We start from the raw sequence: 23,189 nt of genomic DNA on the forward strand, positions 1-23,189 counted from the left end.
TAAATAATACAATTCCTAAGGATTGTAAAAAGAAAATATTTAAAAAAAGAAGTTATTCGCGTGATTATTGTGTAAAGCAAAAAAGAAGAGAAAACACTCAGTGCTTATTATTTTTTTTTAAATAAAAATTAGAACACTTTTCACGTTTTAGTGGGGTACCGGCTAACATTAACGAATTGCGCGAACGTCCATTTTGATTCGTGATACGGTGTTGTTTGTGTAAAAATACCAGTCGCATTTACCGAAGCACAAGATTGATAAAATTTATCCCTTTCTTGCAAAGCACAGAATTTAGTATTTTCTCATTTTACTGGCTTTCACTTTTATTTGCATTTTATTAATCGCGTAACTTCAAGTAGATTTTGCGAAACTCCTTTGGATTCTTTTCACATTGCACTTGTCTATTATTAGTGGCGCGCTTGTACATATTGCTGATCACTTCACTGGGTTGTTTCCCCCATTTATTTGTTGGTTGCATAAAATCACAGCCGCGCTTAAACAAACACAATTTCTTCATAAGAAATTTTTAAAATAAACTGCATATTTTGAATATCAATTATTTACACACGTATATCACATATTTGATAAGTTGGGTGGCGAGTGACTTGCACATTTTTGCATATACGCACATACACATACGTAATTACGTATTCGACAGTCTTATTTGGCTGGAAAATAAATAAATCGTTATTTTAAATACACAAGTTATCCTTTGTTGTTCTTATAAGAATTAGACTTATTTCGGGCTAAGCGTTTTTAGTGGCAATCTTTTTCTACGAAGCGGCGATTCACACAAAGAAATCTTTTGTCTTGCGTCCACTTCAGTTGCCTTTGGTCAAAAATGGACACCTTTATTCGTCAGGCCGATTCAGTAACAGAATTCGAATCTGACTACAACTCTATGCAGCCATCAGAGCACACAAAGCACTCCTTAACTTTCCAAAAGGATGAATTAAAGGCTCTGTGGGAAAAGGTAAAAGGGTCTTATGATGAACTTTGGGCATCAAAAGAGCTCGAAACCAAAGACCTGACAGCAATTAAAAAGAAGTATAAAAGCACCTACTTCAGTTTTTTGCGGTGCCAAGCAGCAATGGCTGATCTTTTAGAGCAACTCGCAAAGACTGAAAAGGAAAGCGAATACAAGTCAGGTCGCGAGCTTAATATTCATCTCCCTCCTTGCGACACAGACATTTTTAAAGGAGATTATCTTTCGTGGCCACCGTTTAGGGATATGTTTACGGCTATATACATTCTAAATAAGCGCCTTACCCCAGTTGAGAAGCTGTATCACCTCCGGCAAAAAACTCAGGGGGAGGCCAAGGAAATAGTTCAGAGATCCCCATTAACCAACGATGGCTTTGGTGCGGCCTGGAAAAATCTCATTTAACTGCAGCACTTGTCATTCGAGACATCACAAGTTGCTCCATATGCCAATTCAGCCAAAAGCGACAAATGATCCATCGGGTAGCGTGGAATCTACTCCAAACCAGGCTCAATCAAGACGCGAATCTGAAAAAGGAAACATCAAATCGGTTACAAATGTAAATTCTTGTTACGCAAATAAAAGTAAAGGAGTTTTGCTAGGAACAGCACGCGTAAACATACACTATAATGGTATACATTTTTCGGCTAGAGCGCTTATAGATTCTGGTTCTGAGTGCTCGTTCATTACTGAGAGACTCAAACGGAGAATCAACCTGCCATCAAAACGCTTGCATGCCCAAGTTTCGGGCATCAATAACTCTGTATCTGCGCAGGTAAAAGAAGCGTGTGCTATTCAACTTCGGTCACCCACAGACACATTAATTAATATAGAAGCAATTGTGCTGGTTTTACCACAATTAACCGGGGATCTTCCGACTTGTCAGATAAGCGCAATGACGCGGCAATCGTTCCCAGACTTGGTCTTGGCGGACAAAAGATTCTTCGTCAATGAGCCAGTTGACCTGGTCTTAGGAGGAGATATTTACCCGCAAATAATTTTAAGCGGAATGAGGAAGAACGTATTAAATACGCTTCTCGCGCAAGAGACCGTGTTTGGTTGGATACTGACTGGTCGCGCGGACTCAGTCATCGTATTTTAACGAAATCACGTTGGACAAGCAGCTAGCTGCATTTTGGGAGCTGGAGGATGTCCCAAAGAAAAAAGGCATCAACGAAGATGATAAATACTGCGAAGAGCTCTTCAAAGCAACTACAACACGAAATACCGATGGAAAATACATTGTGTCTCTACCTTTTAAACGGGATTTTCCGAAAAATGTGTGCTTAGGACCTTCGCTGAAAAGTGCATGCTCTCAGTTCTACCGGAACGAGACGCGACTAGCGAAAAAGCCTGTCCTTCAAACAGAGTACAACCGGGTTGTATCTGAATACGAGACACTAGCACATATGTTAAAAATTAACAAAAACATTTCACCAGATTCAACGGACTGCTATTTTTTACCGCACCACGCCGTTTTAAAGGAAGAAAGTACCACTACAAAGGTCAGGGTTGTATTCAACGCATCATGCCCAACCGCTAATGGCACGAGTTTGAATGATGTCCTCCTTCCAGGTCCTGTACTTCAGGCCGATTTAACGATCCTCATACTCCGTTGGAGACTGTTCCAATACGTCTTCAACAGCGATATAGAGAAAATGTATCGGCAAATATTTGTAAATGAGAATCAAACGAAATATCAGCGCATAGTTTTTCGCACCTGCCCAAGAGAACCAATTAGCTTATACGAATTAAAAACGGTGACTTTTGGCATCAGCTGTGCTCCTTATCTCGCGATAAGGACATTGCATGAACTAGCTGATGAGGTCGAGAGCTCGTTTCCAATCGCATCCGAAATTTTGCGAAAGTGTATGTACGTGGACGACGTACTTGCTGGAGGACACAGCATCGAAGCAGCGATTAAAGCTCGAGAAGAAATACTACAGGTACTGGATTCAGCAGGGTTCCCATTAAGAAAGTGGACTTCGAACTCCAGTAAAATACTTGAAGGTATACCGAAATCTCATTTACTCACCGACGATTTTCTAGAGTTTGAAGAGTCTAGTACGGTAAAAGCACTTGGCATCAGATGGAATGCCAAATCTGACTACTTCTATTTCACAGCAAAACCAATAGAAAATCGTGACGTCATCACTAAAAGAGCGATACTTTCAGCTATCGCCAAACTGTTTGACCCGCTCGGTTGGCTCGCTCCAGTGGTAATTGTCGCCAAGATCATTATGCAAAATATTTGGTTGGAGGGAACTGGTTGGGACGATACCGTGTCTCCGACCACATTAGACCGTTGGCAGGCATTTATGCACGACTACATGGACATTAATACCATTCGCATACCAAGATGGGTTCACTTTACGCAAACATATGACGCCGAAATACATGGATTCAGCGACGCTTCGGAGAAAGCATACGCGGCGACTGTTTTCTTGAGAGTTAAGACTGCGGAAAGAGTTGTGGTCAGCCTTCTAATGGCAAAACAAAGGTAGCGCCCGTCAAAACAGTATCGTTACCCCGTTTAGAACTTTGCGGCGCAGTTTTGCTTTCGGAAACCGTAGAAGCGGTCGTCGAAAATCTGAGTCTTGGACATTTGAAAATAAATCTGTGGACAGATTCGACAATAGTCCTCGCATGGATCCGGAAACCACCGTGTTCGTGTTCAACTTTCGTTACTCACCGAATAACAAAAATTGTAGACAAGGTGGGAACCGAAAACTGGCGTCATGTGGATTCGGCATCAAACCCAGCAGATCTGGCGAGTAGAGAACTTTCGGCGAGTGATCTAGTCAACAACTCCTTGTGGTGGCAGGGTCCTTCTTGGTTACAAGAAGACTATTCGAGATGGCCAGCACAAGAATCGGACTTTGACACCACCATTGAAGAAAAAAGGGTGCATGTTCATGCAACAACAAAAGTAAAAGACTTTTACGACATTCTCGATCGATTTTCTGATTTATCACGGGCTTTGAGAGTTATATCTTATATTATGAGATTCTATCAAAGAATCAATCCCAAAACGAAATATTCCTTTAAAGCGGAGTCTCGTTCAATTTCGGCCAACGAAATTAAAACAACGACCCAACGCTTAATAACAATTTGTCAAAAACAATATTACAGCGAAGAGGTTAAAATCTGGAAAATCCATCGACGGAAAAAGTGAAATCCTGCCTCTTAACCCGTTCATCGACAAAGATGAGATTCTGAGGGCTGGTGGTCGTCTGAGCGCATCTAGCGATCTGTCCTACAATGAACGTCATCCTATCATTCTTCCGTATGGTTGTAGGATGTCCCGCCTCTTGGTCCAGTTTACCCATAAAATTTCCGTGCACGGAGAAAACCAGCTGATGCTGCGACTTATCCGATCGCAGTATTGGATTCCCAGAGTGAAAAACTTGATACGGTCCGTCATACATAACTGCAAGGTCTGCACGATCCACAAGAAACGGTCGCAAACTCAACTTATGGGAATCCTTCCCAAAGAACGCACAACCTTTTCCCGTGCATTCACAAACACGGGGTGGATTTCGCGGGCCCGTTCGACATCAAGTCCTACCGGGGCAGAGGATGTCGCATGTCAAAAGGCTACGTCTGTCTCTTCGTCTGTTTCTCGACGAAAGCCATTCACCTTGAAGCTACCAGCGACCTTAGCGCCGCGTCCTTTCTAGCCGCTTTCGCAAGATTCGTTGCTAGACGAGGATGTCCAAAAAACGTTTACTCCGACAATGGTACTAACTTTGTCGGAGCCTCACGATCTTTACGATCGGAATTCAAAGCATTTTTAGCTGAGGCACGCAATAGCACCCTCACTAAGTACAGCCATCAAGCCTTAGAGTGGCATTTCATACCCGCTGCGGCCCCTCACATGGGCGGTTTGTGGGAAGCTGGGGTGAAAAGTTTCAAAACCCACTTTAAAAAGGTCGCGTCCGACCACAAATATACTATTGAAGAGTTCACCACACTCTTATGCCGTATTGAGTCTTGTCTCAACTCACGACCACTAAGCCCCTCTTCAAACGAACCGTCTGACCTGGAGCCGCTTACCCCAGGTCATTTTCTGGTCGGCGGGCATCTTCTTGCCCCACCCGAAATCGATGTAAATGAAAGTCCAGCCTCAATCGTAAATCGATGGCAGAAACTGAAGGCCCTACACCAGACATTCTGTAGGAGATGGAAAATGGAATACCTCACCGAGATGCAGAAACGCATTAGGTGGAAGCATCCACAAACCAACTTAAAACAAGGGGACCTGGTCGTTGTTAAAGAAGAAAACCTGCCACCAAACGAATGGAGATTGGGCAGAATAGTCAAGCTACACCCAGGTTCCGACAACCGAGTAAGAGTAGTCGACATCGAAACAGCTAAGGGAGAAATCAGAATGCCAATTGCAAAATTGGTCCTACTTCCGCCCTACAACGAAAATAGCACCACCTCGCAGTAAACTTCCTACCTACTCTGTATTCCACTTCACAAAACCCACCTATTCCACTTCTTACTCCCTACGCAATCCCACATCTCAAATGTCAATGGCGTTTCAGAGTTCAGCATTCTCAAACACCAAATATTCCAGCAACAGAATTATCGCTATGAATAATTTCAAGAGCGCATCTCAAAAACATGAATACTTAAGTAATATAAAAGCATCTTCTGATTCCGTCACCCAGAGTTTTTATAGCATAATAACAAACTCCTATTTAAACACAATGACATAAGACACATATTTATATATGCCATATACATATGTACATATAAGTATACATAGGCTTGTTATGACGACACCCATATCAGAACAGTATTTACTCAAACTCAACAAATTTTTGAAGGTAAACTCATTCATTGGTTTTTTTTTATATGAATAATTCATATGCCGTTTTGAATGAATTCATGCAGCCCTCTACTTCGTATGCACGAAAAATTGTATTGCAGGGATTCAAATTAATAAAAATCAGTGTTTTTGCTCGACATTCGAATTTATTCTGTTTTCTATAAATTCGAATATTTTCATTCAACCGACGTTAAGATAATTGTTCCTATATTCTAATTTGCTGCTTAATTGCTTAATTTTTTTCTACAGTTCCTATCAAACGAAAGCAAAAACCAGAAATGAAATTTCATGAACTATGTGGTAGTTTAAATCTACACTGCAGTCTTTATGTTCCTTTAGTTCACAAGATCATAAGAGACTGCATCTGGAATATCATGAGCTGAATTAGGGTGCATGAGCCATTTCAAAACCAAGACTGTAGCTTCCAGTGGCGGTAGAGTTTGTGCAGCAGCCCAAACAAGACGATTCAAATTGTGTTTATTTGAGAGATTGGAGCCTTCTGCATTTGGGACAAACCCTACGCGTACACTACTTCCAGATCTAACGAATCTCAGAGCATTAATAACTCACGACCCTCGGTTTGTTCAATATCAGCAATAACCCAAATAGTTAGGAAGTGTAGTTTAGCGTTACCAATATTTTTGGTTGAATGTTTACCGATGAAACATTTTAAATTAGTCAAAAGAGTCGCCGTCATATCTCGATTTGAGAGTTGGCCCAGACCCCGCAGGTTCGTTAAATCTTTGCTTTCATGTCCAGAAAAATCGAGAAATTCAGAGGCTTCATTACTAAGAATGCGTTGATTTAAGCGTGGCATTACATGATCCTGATTCATTAAGTAATCAATAACAGAATCAGAGTCTGTTAAATCTCCTTTATATACCGCTTTCTGAAAAATGCTAGCCTGTTGAATAATTTCTGAAAATATCGCTTCTTCGAATTCACTATCAGAGGATAATAAATTTTGTTGCATAGGTACACCATTAAGTAATGCTTGTGGGGAATCAACAAAACCTAAACGCTCAATGAATTCCGCCGACAATTGTTGACCATAGTCATAATCGGAGTCTTCTCCTAGAATATCATCAATGTTACTGCCATATAAATTACTAAACAATTTCTCTGTATATAATAATTTAAATTAAAAAGCCGAAGAGACTTTTACGGCTGAATTGTCTGTTTACAAAATATTCCCAGCTAGTAAACTGTGCCCCGTTTTAAGTTGATACATATTTGTACATTTTGAAACTCCATAAACAAAATTATAACGTGATCGCTAGTTTTACAACAGCCGATTTCTAATAAATCTAATGTAGAACCAGCTTTTATAGTACATGACTTGTGGAATTCACTGTAAATGGTATGCCCCAGGTATAAGCAGCAGTTAAAAGGGAAAACATAGAATCAGTTTTTCGTTTTTGTTTTAAAATTTCCAAAATAAAGTGGTTTTTTTTGTTTTAAATTTCTTCTAATCGGTTACGAATTACATTTGTCAAGCAGCTTGGTATGCTTTTTTTTGTTAAATAAAATGCCAAGCTTATAGTGGAAGAAACGGAAACACAAGCAAGTGGTAGCTAATCAACGGAGAGTGCACACCGAGGACATTTAAATATTATACATATAAACAATACACTCTTCCAACGATATTTAACGATATTTTGTGTTATACATACGGTGACCATAAATATGGATTCAAAATGAAGGACAATTTTTCAAAAATATGCCTACATATATTAACGTAGCATAAAAATATCAAAAGAGTATTTATGATTCTAATTTCTTAATACATTTTAAACTTTAAAAATGAATCACGTTTTCTTCATCGATATTAATCTTTTTTTTTACATGAATATTTATAAAAGTATCGCACGACATATTACAATTACAATAGCTTACACGAAAAGTGAAAATCTTTAAAATATTATTTTATAGGCAAATGTTGAGTCGTTCAAAACGGAAACAATAAAATTTTTTTGTTTTTTTGGTACTTTTCGCAGTTATTTGTCAAAAATCGACGTCAAGAATCGACGTAAACGACGAGTTACAAAGTTCCCTTTACAGGAATATATAATTTGTGCAGATTGCGCTCCATAGCATCTACATTTCTACATTTCTTTGGCTCAAAATTTACTGTAGTGATATATCTTCCTTATCGAATTTTTAAAATAATGAAAAAAAAATATTCAAATGAATCTGCGTATTTGATTGAAAATCTCACTTTCCTCGACTTCGACGACAAAATGCAAATGGTAATGATAACTTGCATTGAGGTCGCCACAAGTCATATATTTTAGTAAGAGGCACATCAATACCCTTCGAGTTGTAAGTCGCTTACGTTGATTGTGAGATTTTTTCATGAGATATTGAAGAAAAGCTATGAAAAGTGCCAAAAATCACTTTTTTGAAAAAATCCATCCATTGTCCGATAATTTTAAAATAACGAATAAAATGCGGGACAAATGCAGGACACTTGGGGAAAATTCAGTACATTTCCAGGTTTTTCAGATTTGAAAAACTACGCAGGATCGCCCTTTGAAAAACAGTACGGTCCTGCAAAAAAAAAAAAAAACAGAACGGATGGTCACCGTAGTTATACATACATATATGTATATGCACATATTTCAGTTGCTACAATAATAAATTTTTGTATCACTTCTGGCGCCCAACGTGGGGCGTCCCGACGATGTCGGAGTCAACCCAGACTAAGCAGGAGATGGAAACACACATTCCGGAGTACTTAAATTTATTACCTCCTTCCGAATGTAATTTATTAAAGAATTGGCTGCACACCTTACGCCCATCTATCGGCAATGGGGTGTCAGCAGGCTCTGAAAGGGTAACTCGACTCCTAGAGTGCCACATATACCCTACCATACAGATACTGAACCAAAGCCGGGACAAATCAAAATTTCATATCAGTCGTGTAATCGCAGAAGTGCTGCATATATTATTAGCACAAAATGATAGTAAATGTAGGGCAGCGTTCATTAATTTCATCGTAAACTTACCACCACACGAGGTTATTTTCCGTTGCCTTTTTTTTTCTTGGCCTTAGTTAAAATTTGTCCATGCAAGGCCTTTTTTGCCAAATATGACCAGTTCGGATTCAGTAGCTTTTTCCGTATGCGGGCTTATCAGCTGAGTTTGCTTGGCATTTAATTGCCTTTCAGTAACACCCACGGCTGTTGCGCTTGCATATAACCATTGCCTTGGCGAGAAATTGAAAGCAAATGTCGAATGCCATCACGTAATTTGGCCTTTTCAAGTGAGTTTACATAGCCACGGACTTCACGATTTATAAGTGCCAAAAGTACGAGTTCGTCCTTGGTTAGGGTCATGGCTTGTGTGACGCCATCAAAGTTCTTTTCGCAAAAGACTAACGCACGATTTACAAAATTGCCCAGATTGTTTAGCAAGTCGGAATTATTACGCGCCGCTAAGTCATTCCAACTAAAGCTAGAATCTTGTCCTTCGGGACGCGCACAAGCAAGGTAGAAACGCCATATATCAGCAGGTATACCAGTTTCCTCAATCATCATTACCGAATACGCCAATGCCACGACTTTTACAAATCGTTTGAAAAATTGAAATTGTTGCTCGGAAATGACCAATGTGGAATACCGGCAACAGCCACGCTTAATTGTCGAATCTGAAAATGAAATGAATGAATTGAACAACACTAATAATTTAATAATCACAACAAACTTACCACGTGCCAAATCCAGAATGAAATTTTCAGTCATTCAGGAAGTTATTGCTGTGTCAAAACTTTGACATACGGTATTAGCTCAACGTTTGACATATGTGATTGGGCGAATTGCGAGCCTTCATAAGAGTAGGGCAAGCAGCACCATCTGGTTGTCAGGTGCACAACTTGATAATAAACTGCGAGAAAAAAATTCATTTTGTGATGCATGCTATACAGTGTTGCCAGGTGATTATATTGAGAAAGCGTCAGTTTGGTTATCAAAAAAACGCCTTTTGCATGTAAAAATCGTCAACATGTAATAAAAATTTTTAATAAACTGAACCAGGAAGCCTTTGGATTTTTTTTCATTTATGCTAGCTTCTGATGCTGTATGTAAGAATAAAAAGTTTTACGTTTTTTTTTTTACGAATTTAAAAATTCGCATTTCTTTAACAAAAATATTTTTAATTGGAATAAAATCACAGGTTTATCGTCTTTTTTTTGTTCTCAAACTGCAACTTAACTATGTGCATTAAAAACTGTTCATACTCACTTAGTTTCTACCTGGCAACACTGATGTACTATTTACTGGCTTAGCTCGGTCTCGAACCCATAGTGAGGAAATTTTCTTTCGCCGTGCCAGGCCAAGTGGTGAAACTCACCACAAATGACACCTTTTACGAGATTACAAATTTCACGGTGTGTTCGGGGAAATAGTGATCGAAAAGTTTGTACTACATAAAGGTCTGTTCGATGCAAAAGCAAATGGCAACAAATGTAATGGAATAAAATCTTATAGCGATGGTCACCTTCCACAGATCTGTTTTAACCCAAATACGAAACCTTACGCTCAAAGTCATAGAAAATAAAGAAGACTTTAACCGCTTTTTAAATTGAAGCTTTTTTATAAAAACGCCACTTTGTAGAGCTTAGTAAGTCTATTTATTTTTTAAGAGTAAGACCATTAGTCTATACTTAATACCGCACAAGTACGCGGAGACTGAAAGTCTGAATTGGCCCAGTTTTGTACTTCACCAAGTCAAAACAAATTAAATAAATAAACAAATAGTATATATATATATATATATATATATATATATATGTACATAAGTATATCAGACGTATATATAAAATGTGCTTTCACGAGACATACAGGCATACATATATTCGCCACTTGCCACCCAACCCAAAACTAATAGTACGTAACTTTTTACACCTACGGACATAACTACGAGACTCATTTACAGAATGACTCGTTTCTCGGCTAATCGCGCACATGCGGAAGAACGCGCTGATAAATTCACGGTTCTATGCCGGCTATGCGGCGGAGCGCATGGCATTCGACTATGCCCCCTTTACCGCGGCAAAGCGGTCGAAGCAAGGCTGCGTGCAGTCCTGCTGCATAAATATTGCCCAAACTGCCTCTCGCCGTTCCACCGCCTCGACATGTGCAGCAGCACGGATCGATGCCACCGATGTCGCGAAAAGCATCACACCTCGCTCCATCTCGATGACTGCGAAGACCAAAGGCACCCAGCGAACGAATCAACGACGGCGAGAGCTCGGACGGGGCACTCTCTATCGACGTTACGGAGCAGACGAAGTCGTGGGCGCAGCAGGTCGAAGAGGAGGAGTTGGAGGGGTCAGAGAGGACAGACTCTTCCCCACATGAGCCACAAAAGCGCAACTCTGGAACTGGCACACCGAGACCGTTAGACAAGTTACAACCACGCGCGGGCGACAGCAACATCAATAGTCGTGCCTTACAACGCGCTCCACCGACCGGCTTCCGAACGGGCCGCCTAGTGCAAAGCGCCATATCAACGCCGATCATTCGTGCGCTTATCCCCATCGCGCCGACCGCAATAGTGCGGATTGAATCAAGGGGCCGCCTTCATTTGGTTCGCGCAATGATTGACCCTTGCGCACCAAACTCATTGGTTGATTCGGAACTGGTGAGAGATCTCCAACTGGAACGCAACGGATCAGGACGTCTGCAGCGTTGCACGGTCACCATGCGAGGAAGATACAGCAGCTCCGACCGCATTACGACACAAGCAGTTGTGCTGGACCACCATATACGTCTGAGTCCACCGTCGAACCTGGACCCTAAGGTTGCGGCCCCGTTCCAGTTCATGCGCTTGGCGGATCCGCAATTCTTCCGCGCGTCACCAATACGCCTCACACTGGGCCTCGATCTGCATGCGCAGATGATGGTGAGCGGGACCCCCCATCCACCGTGGGTGGTCTCCTGGTCCAGGCGACCATATACGGTCTGGTTGTTTCGGGAGCCTGCCAACCATAAACGTAGAGATTAAGAAGACAAAACCACACATACACACACACTCATCACACACATACCTAAAAATTTAAATAAAAAAAGTGCATTGAAATTTCAAACCACGTCTGTTTCAATTAACAATGTCCTTTTCTCCACAGCCTCAGATGAACCGGTCGCGACGAAAGCGTTGGCGAATAAGCAGCCCCGCGCAGTACAAAATCCGCGCTGCATATTATAGTTAATCCTTAAGACTTTCCTCACGTGCGTGTGACGGTTGAGACGCGACTCCTTTTCTTTTTCATAGCTTGCTTACCGCAAGGGGGCCGGTATGTTTAGGTCCGCGACCTAAATATATTGCACCACCCTAATCCGCGTTTTGTCACTTGATGTAAGAGCACACAAACACATACACAAGTTATGGCTATCTTTCCAGCCGCTAACAAAAAGCCCCCCTGTACGGTAACTTATTGGAGGGGAAACTTAACGAAAGTTACTGTGCGGTGGGCTACATCCCTTTTCGTTTGTTGGCACTTTTTCACTTCTTAGAAGACAGCAAGGAGATCACGTCAGCCATCACACCACGTTCGGTAAGCCAACTCTTGTGTTTAGGCCAACGGCCTAAATTTGTCGCAGCATTTTCGACCCACCCTAATGCTTAACATAACTTCATTATTATGTCAACTGTCGAACTGTTTACCACTATGTTACTTATGCTAAAATGTCCCTTCGGTAAATATACAGTTCGACAGGCTACAGTAAGAATAAATTTAAACCGGTCACTTACTTGTTTTCCGAGAGTGAATCCAAGAGGACGCGTTCCAGCCATTGTGTTCCTGAGTCAAATCAAAGGTAACCTGTAAAACCAAATATATACATACATATATTAATACCAATATCGATATTGAATAAACACGAATTTATATTTAAAATTAATACAAACGTTTTTGCTTTATTTCTTATTCCAACAAATTAAATCGGCCACGACCTTGCTCAAGCGTTGTGCCGGTTTAACATACTGGTCCTTCAACGCCGTAACATTTTCCACTTGCCAGCGCCCAGCTTTTGAGCCAATCCGAAGATTCCAATTTGAGCCTATCTGAAGCAGCCGTACATTGCAGCAGCAGCTACAAAATTTTTGCACAAAGCAACCAAAGGAGCTTCCAGCATCAACAGCAAAAACACACACACGAACACCGACACCTGTTAGATAAATAAAGTCATCAATTTTTTAAATTAAAGGTACGTGGGTCAAATTTCACTGCACTTAGATTATCTTGTGTAGCATTTATTTAGTTAATAATCAAGAATTCGTGAGTGATTTTGTGAAAAATTTAAAGTTTTAATTGCAACCGAAGTGCTAAGTGACACACACACACGCACATATATATGTACATACATTTGTGGGCGCTAAAGCCATTTAAATATTAAACAAGTGTGATCGGGCATAAAAAAAAGGCAGTGTTTTGTTTTGCTTTGGAATTATCGCGAAACAATTTGCAAGAAGTTTCTTTACGGTGATTAATTCGAATAGTTTAATTTTTGTTAATCATATTTTCCTTGGTGACTTGCATTTTAGTACCGAAATTTACCAACAACAACACTGCACTTGTATTCGGTTTACATAACCAAACTTTTCACTGCACCGAACTTTGGTACTTGCAATATTTCCTTTTCACAAAATCACTTTCGCGTTTGCATTTAATTTATTAAAAACCAATACAAATTTTGGCACTATTTCTAATTAGTCAAGTGGTGTGTTTTTCCATATTCATTATTTATTTGCACTTGGCATATAACGCGCTTGTACATAAGAATATATACACATACATACATATACAGATCTCACTGGTTTGGTTGGCGAGCAATTTCTTGTGAACAAACAAACATACATACATACGTATACTTAAAACGCATTTATATTGCTAAATCGGTGTTAATAAACATAGAAAGTTCACAGATACAATTTAAAGGAAAAATAGAGAATTTTTATTACTTTGTGGTTGAATTGGTGGTATTTTGGTGGTGCATTCTGCTTATATACATTGGGTATATAGTTTGGGGTTACCTTGACATAGGATTTTCTTCGTGTGCTACCTTTACGGTTGGAAAATCGGCTTCTTTTGAGTCAGTCTCTCATAGTGATACTTCCAAAAATTTCTTGTGAAGTTGTTATTTCGCAAATAAGTGAAAAAATTAAATAAAATGGAAACATACACCCGGTTAGCAGATTCGGTCATTGAATTTGATACAGAATTTCTGAGCACTCCCACAGGTGAGCACACCAAACATTCGCTGAAAATTCAGCAAAGCGAGCTTAGTGTACTGTGGGAGAAAGCCAAAGCACTCTTTGACGAAGTTCTGACTACCGAATCAACTAGTGCTAAAGATGTTAGCGCTATAAGAAAGAAAAATAAGATCTGATATGCAGCTTTTGTCCGGTGTATGACAAAAATTAACGAATATTCCGAAAAGTTGGAAAAATCAGAAAAGGAAAGTGAAGAGATGTCACTCGCTTCGCATAGTTTGCATCTTCCACCTTGCGATATTGACGTTTTTAAAGGTGATTATTTGTCGTGGCCAACTTTTCGTGACATGTTCACGGCAATTTATATCTTGAACAAACGGCTTACACCCATACAGAAGCTTTATTATCTGAATCAAAAAACGCAGGGTGAAGCCAAAGAAATTGTCAAGAAATGCGACTTAACGAATGAAGGCTTTAACACAGCCTGGAAGAATCTTTGCGATAGATACGAAAATAAGAGGATCCTAGTTAACACTCAGTTGAAGATTCTCTTCAACTTGAATACAGTTGATAGTGAATGTGGAAGCTCAATAAAGAGATTACAAAGGGATATTAATAATTGTATATCATCCCTAGAGAGTCACCAGATTGACATTTCAAACTGGGACCCTATTATCACGTATCTGTGTTCTACTAAACTACCTGAGGAAACCCTTTCGCTGTGGGAACAATCGGTAGAAAATAAAACAGAAATATCCAAGTGGTCAGATATGGACCGATTCCTTTCAAGCAGGTTTCAAACGTTAGAATCGGTTTCAGGTTTAAGAGGAATCAAGACTTCGAAGTTTTCAAAAGTGCCAAGTCATAAGCATTCCTCTGAACCCTCTCACAAGAAACTTGGCGTTTTTCAAACTAGTGTCGCCAAATACATGTGCAAAATGTGCCAAAGCAATGAGCATAGAATTCATATGTGCCCAAAATTTCTGAAGATGTCTGTAGCTGATAGAATCTCCTTTGTAAAAACGAACAATAGCTGTTTTAACTGTCTGTCTTTCGGACATTCGGTGTCGAAATGCACGAGTTCTTACAACTGCGCCAATTGCCATTCTCGACACCATACGCTCCTACACAATCAAACAGCACCGCCTAAAACAGCTACCAGGGAAAATACTTCTAATCCTGCGGACAATTTACCATCGACTTCCAGACAGGCACAATTGAGGAATCAAGCTTCAAAGGGGAAAAGTAACCAAGTAAAAAAGGTGCAATCACATCACGCTAATACTAGCAAAGGTGTTTTACTCGGCACTGCTCGGGTTACTATTCATTATAATGGCACCAACTATGCTGCTAGAGCTCTAATTGATTCTGGCTCTGAGTGTTCCTTCATTACGGAGAGGCTCAGACGCAGAATCATCTTGCCCACAAAGAAAATGCATGCTCAAGTTTCGGGCATCAATAATACGGTTTCTGCACAGGTAAAAGAAGCGTGTTCTATACAGTTGCGGTCACCGATTGACCCATTCATTTCAATTGATGCTATTGTGTTAGTGCTACCAACTCTTACCGGGAATTTGCCAACTTGCGACATTAGCGCACTAACACAACAAGCTTTTCCTGATCTCATCCTGGCAGATAAAAGGTTTTATGTAAATGAGCAAGTCGATCTTGTCTTGGGAGGGGACATATATCCCCATATAATTTTGAGTGGCATTAAGAAGAATGTTCTTAGTACTCTTCTGGCACAAGAAACAGTGTTCGGTTGGATACTGACTGGTCGTGCTGATGCAGTCAACCCAACCAACAATAATAGAGTATCGTTCTTCAATGAAGTGGCCCTAGACAAACAGCTAAGCTCTTTTTGGGAACTTGAGGATCTTCCACGAGATAAAACTGCAACAGCTGAGGAAGCAAAGTGCGAGGAGCTTTACAAGTGTACAACACAGCGGAATCCAGATGGGAGGTACATCGTGTCGCTTCCTTTCAAGGCGGAGTTCCCGGCTGATATAAACTTAGGGCCATCACTCAAAATCGCGTTTTCTCAATTTTACAAGAACGAAACTCGACTTAGAAAAAATCCAGACTTACAGAGGGAATATAACAAAGTCATAATGGAATACGAGACAATGGGCCATATGTCTAAAGTTAATGCAATTCAGTCAGCAGATGCAGTCGACAGTTACTATTTACCACATCACGCTGTGGTAAAAGAAGAGAGTACTACGACAAAGGTTCGGGTGGTTTTCAATGCTTCGTCGTCTTCAGCCAATGGTGTCAGCCTGAACGATATTCTTCTTCCAGGGCCAGTGCTTCAGTCTGATTTACCAGTGTTGATTCTCCGCTGGAGACTTTTTAGATACGTCTTCAATAGCGATATTGAGAAGATGTATAGGCAAATTCTTGTAGACGCCAACCAAACGAAGTACCAACGAATAATTTTCCGTACGTGTCCAAACGAACCAATTAGTATTTACGAACTAAAGACGGTTACTTTCGGTATAAATTGTGCTCCTTATCTCGCGATAAGGACATTGCTCCAGCTAGCTGATGACTCAGAAAGCCTCTATCCTATAGCCTCAAACATTTTACGAAAAAGTATGTATGTCGACGACGTTCTTGCCGGAGGACATACTATTGACTCCGCGATAAAAGCCAGGGATGAGATTTCCGCAGTTTTAAAATCAGCTGGTTTTCCACTTAGAAAATGGACGTCGAATTGCAATAAAATATTGCAAGGCATACCAAAAGCACATCTGCTGAGTGAAAATTTCTTAGAGTTTGAGGACACAAGCAGTGTAAAAGCCCTAGGTATAAGGTGGAACGCGCATTCCGACCAATTTTATTTTATAGCCAAGCCAATAGAAGATAACGTCAATCCAACGAAGAGAGCGATATTATCAGCCATCGCTAAACTCTTTGACCCGTTAGGTTGGCTAGCTCCAATGATAATTGTCGCGAAAATACTTATGCAGAGCATATGGTTAGAGGGTACAGACTGGGACGAGACGGTGTCCCCAACAACACTAGATAGATGGCAGAATTTCACGAGAAACTATCAGGAAATCAATAATATAAGGATACCACGTTGGGTATCTTTCTCACCAACGGAAAAGGTAGAGATTCACGGATTCTGCGACGCATCCGAAAAAGCGTACGCTGCCGCAGTCTACTTACGCGTGGAAAAAGAGGATAAAGTACTTGTAAATCTGCTATTAGCAAAAACTAGAGTAGCGCCAGTCAAAACAATTTCTTTGCCTAGATTAGAACTTTGCGGGGCGGTATTACTGTCAGAAATAGTCGAATCAATCACCAAAAATCTTGAATTAGGCCACCTAAACATACATCTGTGGACTGATTCGACGATTGTTCTGGCATGGATACGCAAGCCCCCCATGTTCGTGGTCAACCTTCGTTGCCCACCGAATTACAAAAATCTTAGACAAAGTAGGGAACTTGAACTGGCTTCACGTCGATTCAGCTACGAATCCCGCAGATTTAGCAAGCAGAGGCATACTGGCGAACGAATTGGTCAAAAACTCTTTGTGGTGGCAGGGACCTTCTTGGCTACAAGAAAATAGGGAAAATTGGCCAACCCAAGAGACAGACTTCACCACGAGCATTGAGGAAAAAAGGGTGCACGTTCATGCAACAACATCGACAGACAAAATCAATGACATTCTTGACCGGTTTTCTAGTTTACCGAGGGCTTTGAGGGTGATATCTTATATATTGCGTTTCTTTCAAAGAACCCATCCGAAGACAAAAGCTTCTTTTCAGTCGGAATCTTGCTTAATTTCATCTAATGAAATTAAATCAACGACTACTCGCCTGATTAAACTTGCTCAGAAGCAACATTACGGAGCAGAAATCGCGAAACTGAAAACTAAAGAATGCATTGAGTCTAAGAGTGAAATACTTCCTCTTAATCCATTTCTGGATAAAGATGATGTGCTGCGGACGGGGGGTCGTCTTGGCACATCTCTGGATCTAGCGTACAACGAACGGCATCCCGTTATACTCCCATACAATTGTAGATTATCCCGTCTGATTGTCCAATTCATCCATGAAACTTCTCTCCATGGTGAGAATCAACTAATGTTGCGTCTCATACGAACGCAGTATTGGATTCCGAAGGTGAAAACGATGATAAGGTCCACAATCCATAACTGCAAGATCTGCACTATCTATAAAAAACGCGCGCAAGGCCAACTTATGGGGATTCTTCCACAAGAGCGAACAACCTTTTCGCGACCATTTACCAATGCTGGGGTGGATTTTGCTGGACCATTTGACATTAAGAGTTATCGTGGACGAGGCTGCCGAATGTCAAAGGGTTATGTGTGTCTATTTGTCTGCTTTTCTAGCAAGGCCATTCATTTAGAGGCCACAAGCGACCTAAGTACTCAATCGTTTTTAGCAGCATTTTCCAGATTCGTTTCCAGACGAGGGTGTCCAAAAAATGTGTACTCAGATAATGGGACAAATTTCGTAGGAGCATCACGGGCTTTAAAAGCGGAACTAAAGGCATTTCTATCCGACGCGCGGACGAATACGTTATCAAAATATGCCCATCAGGCATTGACTTGGCATTTCATACCTGCCGCAGCTCCGCACATGGGTGGTCTGTGGGAGGCAGGTGTGAAAAGCTTTAAAAGCCACTTTAAAAAGATCGCGTCTAATATGAAGTACACATTTGAGGAATTCAACACTCTACTATGCCGAGTTGAGTCGTGTCTCAACTCACGTCCGCTGAGCCCAGCTTCCAATGAACCATCTGACCTTGAACCCTTAACTCCAGGTCATTTTTTGGTAGGCGGACACATCTTGGCTCCACCAGAACTAGATGTGAACGAAAACCCAGCCTCGATCGTCAATCGGTGGCAGAAACTCAAAGCCTTGCATCAAAACTTCTGCAGGAGGTGGAAAACGGAGTACCTTACCGAACTACAGAAACGAATAAAGTGGAAACATCCTAAATCCAACATAAAAGTCGGAGACATGGTGGTCATAAGAGAGGATAATCTTCCACCTAACGAATGGAGATTAGGAAGGGTGGCTAATTTGCACCCAGGTTCTGACAATCGAGTTCGTGTTGTAGAGGTCATAACTGAAAAGGGTAGAGTGACAAGACCCCTTGTCAAACTAGTACTACTACCACCCTATACCACGGATAACGATGAAACTATGGCGTCTGTATAAATCCATACGAAAAAAAAAAACCCTTCCACCTACCACACCTTTCCATATTGAATTGAAATTCAAAAATAAATTTGCATACTTAATGAAATTGAACCATTAAGACGATAGTTACATTTAGACACACACTGTTCAATAAATTTGGTAGAAATTGCTAGGAATTTTTTCATGTCGTTAACGTTTTCGTATGCGAAAACAACTTGCCAATGAGAAGAATCGCTAATTGTACATATTGCTATTTCAAAGACGTAAACAACATGAAATTAAAACCAATTCTAGCTATACCGAATGAGAAGTAACGTACTTAATGTTTAAATTTCATTAATTTTTTCCATCTACGTATGTAAATTTATTTAACAAAATCACATTACACCAGTCACCATGGAACGGCCCGCGAGCAGAGTAGGCTGGTTTACATTAATAATACAATAGGAGAACAAAGAAACATTTTAATTGTAAAGCACTTACCCCCTTTTTCCTTTCGTCTCGGCCGATCTTTTTTCTTTGGTCGTATGGTGGCCGGTTCTGCTTCAAAGAATTCACCTTCCACTGGGCATTGTGGATAGCGCATATTGCCGGCCATCCTGGCTGCATCTGCAACACCATTCCTTCGATGCGTTAATCCATGTCCTGTGCTGCACATTCTTTTATAAACAACAAAAAAAAACAGCTTTAAGCAGATCCCCGTCATAATTTCAAACGCATTCACCCGTCATACATATACACGTATTAAATTTCTTTCGATATTTCCAGCTCAACGTATTTGCCGGCGAACGCAATTTATTTCATTTCATTTTAAATTACACACATTAGTTATCTGTAACCCAGTACAGTAGCGCAGCAGCAATGACACAATGATACCAACACACTGTGTCAACACACAAGCATACGCGCTATTGACCATCCCTAAGGCAAAAGTATGGAATGTGCCAAAATTGTGCCGTTCATGCGTTGAGCTGCATTTCATACATACATATGTATGTATGTATGTACATATATACATACATGTACTGAAACTACAACTCTAAGGCAAAAGTATGGAATGTGCAAAAAATGTGCCGTTCAGGCGTTGAGCTGCATTTCAAACATCCATAAGTATGTATGTATGTACATATATGCATACATGTACTGAAACTACGACGGTATAAAGGGGTTGTCAGACGTTGTAGTGCAATATCTTTTCGGATAAGCTGTCACAGTGGGAAATTTTGTAGTGTATGCTGAAATTAGGTTTATTTCCAAAACGTTTTTTTGACAATTATTCCAAATTACCATGTTTATTTCTTCGCATGTAGAAATAAATTTTATCCCTCCCGTCTGACACACCCTTAACGCGAACAACTAGTACAACATGTACATATGTATGTACATATTTGTATATATAAGGCACTTTTACACAGAACTTTACGTGAATTAAATATCGCACCGGTACTTCGGTACCTATGTTTCTCAATACCTATGTATGCACATATGTTTTATTACGCACGTTTTTCTTTGGGTTCGAATTAACTTTAATTTACGCATTTTTATTTAACAATAATTTTCCGCCTTTATTCCTTCATTGAGGCACTGTTTTTTGTTTTCGCATATTTGTTTTGGTTGTATGTACATTCGCACTACTTACACATTTAATTACCTGGAGTTATCACTAAGTAAAGCTGCTTCAAACACCAACGGGTTGTTTTTATTTTGCTACACTCGCGCCGCTTTTTTATGGTTTTTGCCAATCCACAAGCACAAATATTTTACCGGCACCGCACAACCGCACAACCGCACTTGTAGTAAACACAATATATATAACCTTGTTTGTGAATGACAGGCGGCCTTTCACGGAAGTGGGTTATCGATAACATGAGAAATAAGTTCGATACTTTACAGAGTTACCTTGAGAGTATTTACACTCGGGCTGCACTTGCAAGTTTCTGTACCCAGTCTGCGTAAAATTTTGCGCAAATTAGCTTGCATTGCATTAGTTGGCATTGATGTGATTGCAGTAAATGAAATTATGAGTGCTTTTTTTTTTCATATAGAGGGGGTGGGTAGTAATAAATAACACATAATTATTTATTATTATCTATTTTTCAATTGCATAAGTTTTTCATTGATGCAATTTAATGCGAGCACAGAGACTGACGAAAAAGAAAAAAATGATAATTGCTACATAATAATTTGTTTCCACCATACTTTTCGTGCCATCTCCATGTCAGGTAATAAACCCACTTACCTCTTGCAACCCTGTTGTACCAACCATAAAGGCATGTATGCACGGTCAAACCACCTATCAATCATTAAGGGGTCATAACACTGTGCACTTTTAGTCAGTTAACGAAATTACGGAAAAAACCGTATATGCTCCATCTCGTTTCAATATTGCTCGCCATTCCAAAATCGATCATTTTTGTCGGTGCGCTACATACAAGATTATTTCAGAAGATGACTCGCTTCACTAATGTACGCAAACAAGCTGAGGCAAATAATTACCCGCTGACGTGCAGATTATGCAGCAACAAGCATCCCTTAAGAGTATGCCCAATATTTCGTGCCAAAAGACCAGAAGAACGCCTGCGTGACGTTCTGATCCATCGCTATTGCACGAATTGTTTATCGGGGATACATCGTGCAGCACACTGCACTAACCCAGGGAGATGTCGACGCTGTAACGAAGAACACCACACCATGCTCCATATTGACAACGTGAGCGATGGATCAAGACGTCAGCGACGATCAAGGAGGCCAATAATCAACAATGACAGTGATGATGCGCTTTCACTAGATGCGTCTGAGGTCGGAGCGGAATCGAATGCTTTCCGCCCAGACCTGGAGGAGGAAGAAATGCCAGTCGCTGGAGCGGAAACTAATGCTTTCCGCCCAGATCTAGAGGAGGGCGATATGCCAGAAACTGGAGCGGAAACTAGCGCTTTCCGCCCAGAAGAATCAACCGGAATGGAGTCAAACGCACTCCATCTGGACTCGGCTAGTGAAGTGGAGCTGGAACCCCAGCGCTACGGGCAGCTCTTGAGATATGAGCAAAGAGAGCTAAGCGGAATGGAAATGAGAACTTTCCAACCGCGAAACGAATGGCATAGTCTTCAAACTCGACGACTGAACAAACGACCGCGTCATCGGCGACAGCATGGAAGAGTGGAATCACAAGCGTTCCACCTTCCGCCTAGAACCGGTTTCCGGTCAGGTATGGTCCAGGACCTCCGAGCCCCGGTACATCCGATTCAAGCCCTCACATCGATCGCGCCGACAGCTGTGGTCAAGATAGAAGCAGCGGGCCGCCTACATTTGGTTCGAGCCGTAATTGATGCGTGCGCTTCAACGTCCATAATCGCCGAAGATTTGGCGAGGGAATTAAATCTTGGGGGAACTGCAATAAATTCCCAGAGGGGCTACTTCATTAAGTTGAGAGGAAAGCATGGACAGTCAGCCACCGTTACGACGCACGCAATTTCCATCAAAAATTATCGGAAGCGGACACCAAATACTAGTTTGGACGCTACCGTAGTCGCCGCTTATTCGAACCTGAAGCTCGCGGACCCGCGCTTCCACATCGCTGCGCCAGTCCGCTTAGTATTAGGCGCCGAGGTCTTCCCCAAAATCCTACTCGGCGCAATTCCTGCGGGTACTCTCGGCCCGCTATTAGCACAGAACACCATATTTGGATGGGTCCTGTCGGGCGCTTGTTGAACTTTTTTTTATTCGCATACTTTTATCAAACATGAATTAAATACACAATGAATTGTTTTACTTATTTTATTGAATAAATGTGCAGTTGAATTTTTGAAACCCACGTCTTTAAATAATACTTTCTTCTACCTTACAGAGTCTAGGTACATGGACAACGGCAACGAAGAACATTTACATTATTAGATAATTTTTTAAAATTAAGGAGTTAATTGGAACATAGTGGCCGGAACACGTGGAATTCAGATTTTTCGCTTCGCAAAGGGGGCC

The 23,189-nt window shown here is 40.8% G+C and overlaps 2 protein-coding genes and 1 long non-coding RNA gene across 4 annotated transcripts; 1 reads left to right on the top strand and 2 right to left on the bottom strand.

The window, feature by feature from the left end:
• Positions 1–63: 63 nt before the first annotated feature.
• On the bottom strand, positions 64–9,906 carry LOC118754028 (methionine--tRNA ligase, cytoplasmic-like). Of its 2 annotated transcripts, XM_036488898.1 has the most exons (3): positions 9,529–9,906; positions 8,828–9,468; positions 64–1,509 (listed from the first exon to the last, which is right to left on the bottom strand). In XM_036488898.1, the coding sequence occupies exons 1-2, from the start codon at positions 9,560–9,562 to the stop codon at positions 8,975–8,977; spliced, it is 528 nt and encodes a 175-aa protein (XP_036344791.1). In that variant the 5' UTR covers positions 9,563–9,906; the 3' UTR covers positions 64–1,509; positions 8,828–8,974. The 2 variants fall into 2 exon arrangements, with proteins under 2 accessions (XP_036344791.1, XP_036344790.1); XM_036488897.1 differs by having other exon boundaries at positions 8,828–9,892.
• Positions 9,907–12,457: 2,551 nt separating this feature from the next.
• On the bottom strand, positions 12,458–12,819 carry LOC118754031. The gene is made up of 2 exons (XR_004994857.1): positions 12,729–12,819; positions 12,458–12,642 (listed from the first exon to the last, which is right to left on the bottom strand). It is a non-coding gene; the product is annotated as an uncharacterized LOC118754031 (long non-coding RNA).
• Positions 12,820–12,944: 125 nt separating this feature from the next.
• On the top strand, positions 12,945–23,182 carry LOC118754030. The gene is made up of 2 exons (XM_036488899.1): positions 12,945–13,027; positions 21,660–23,182. Exon 2 carries the CDS (start codon positions 21,663–21,665, stop codon positions 22,920–22,922), a length of 1,260 nt encoding a protein of 419 aa, XP_036344792.1. The 5' UTR covers positions 12,945–13,027; positions 21,660–21,662; the 3' UTR covers positions 22,923–23,182.
• The last annotated feature ends 7 nt before the right edge of the window (positions 23,183–23,189 follow it).

This window comes from Rhagoletis pomonella, unplaced genomic scaffold, assembly GCF_013731165.1.
Source record: "Rhagoletis pomonella isolate Grant_MI unplaced genomic scaffold, Rhpom_1.0 Rhpom_scaffold_03217, whole genome shotgun sequence".
Classification (NCBI taxonomy): Eukaryota; Metazoa; Arthropoda; class Insecta; order Diptera; family Tephritidae; genus Rhagoletis; species Rhagoletis pomonella.

Excerpts from the sequence above, each read along its gene's own strand:
- LOC118754028 (XM_036488897.1), bottom strand. The coding sequence starts at position 9,562 with ATGACTGAAAATTTCATTCTGGATTTGGCACGTGGTAAGTTTGTTGTG.
- LOC118754030 (XM_036488899.1), top strand. The coding sequence starts at position 21,663 with ATGACTCGCTTCACTAATGTACGCAAACAAGCTGAGGCAAATAATTAC.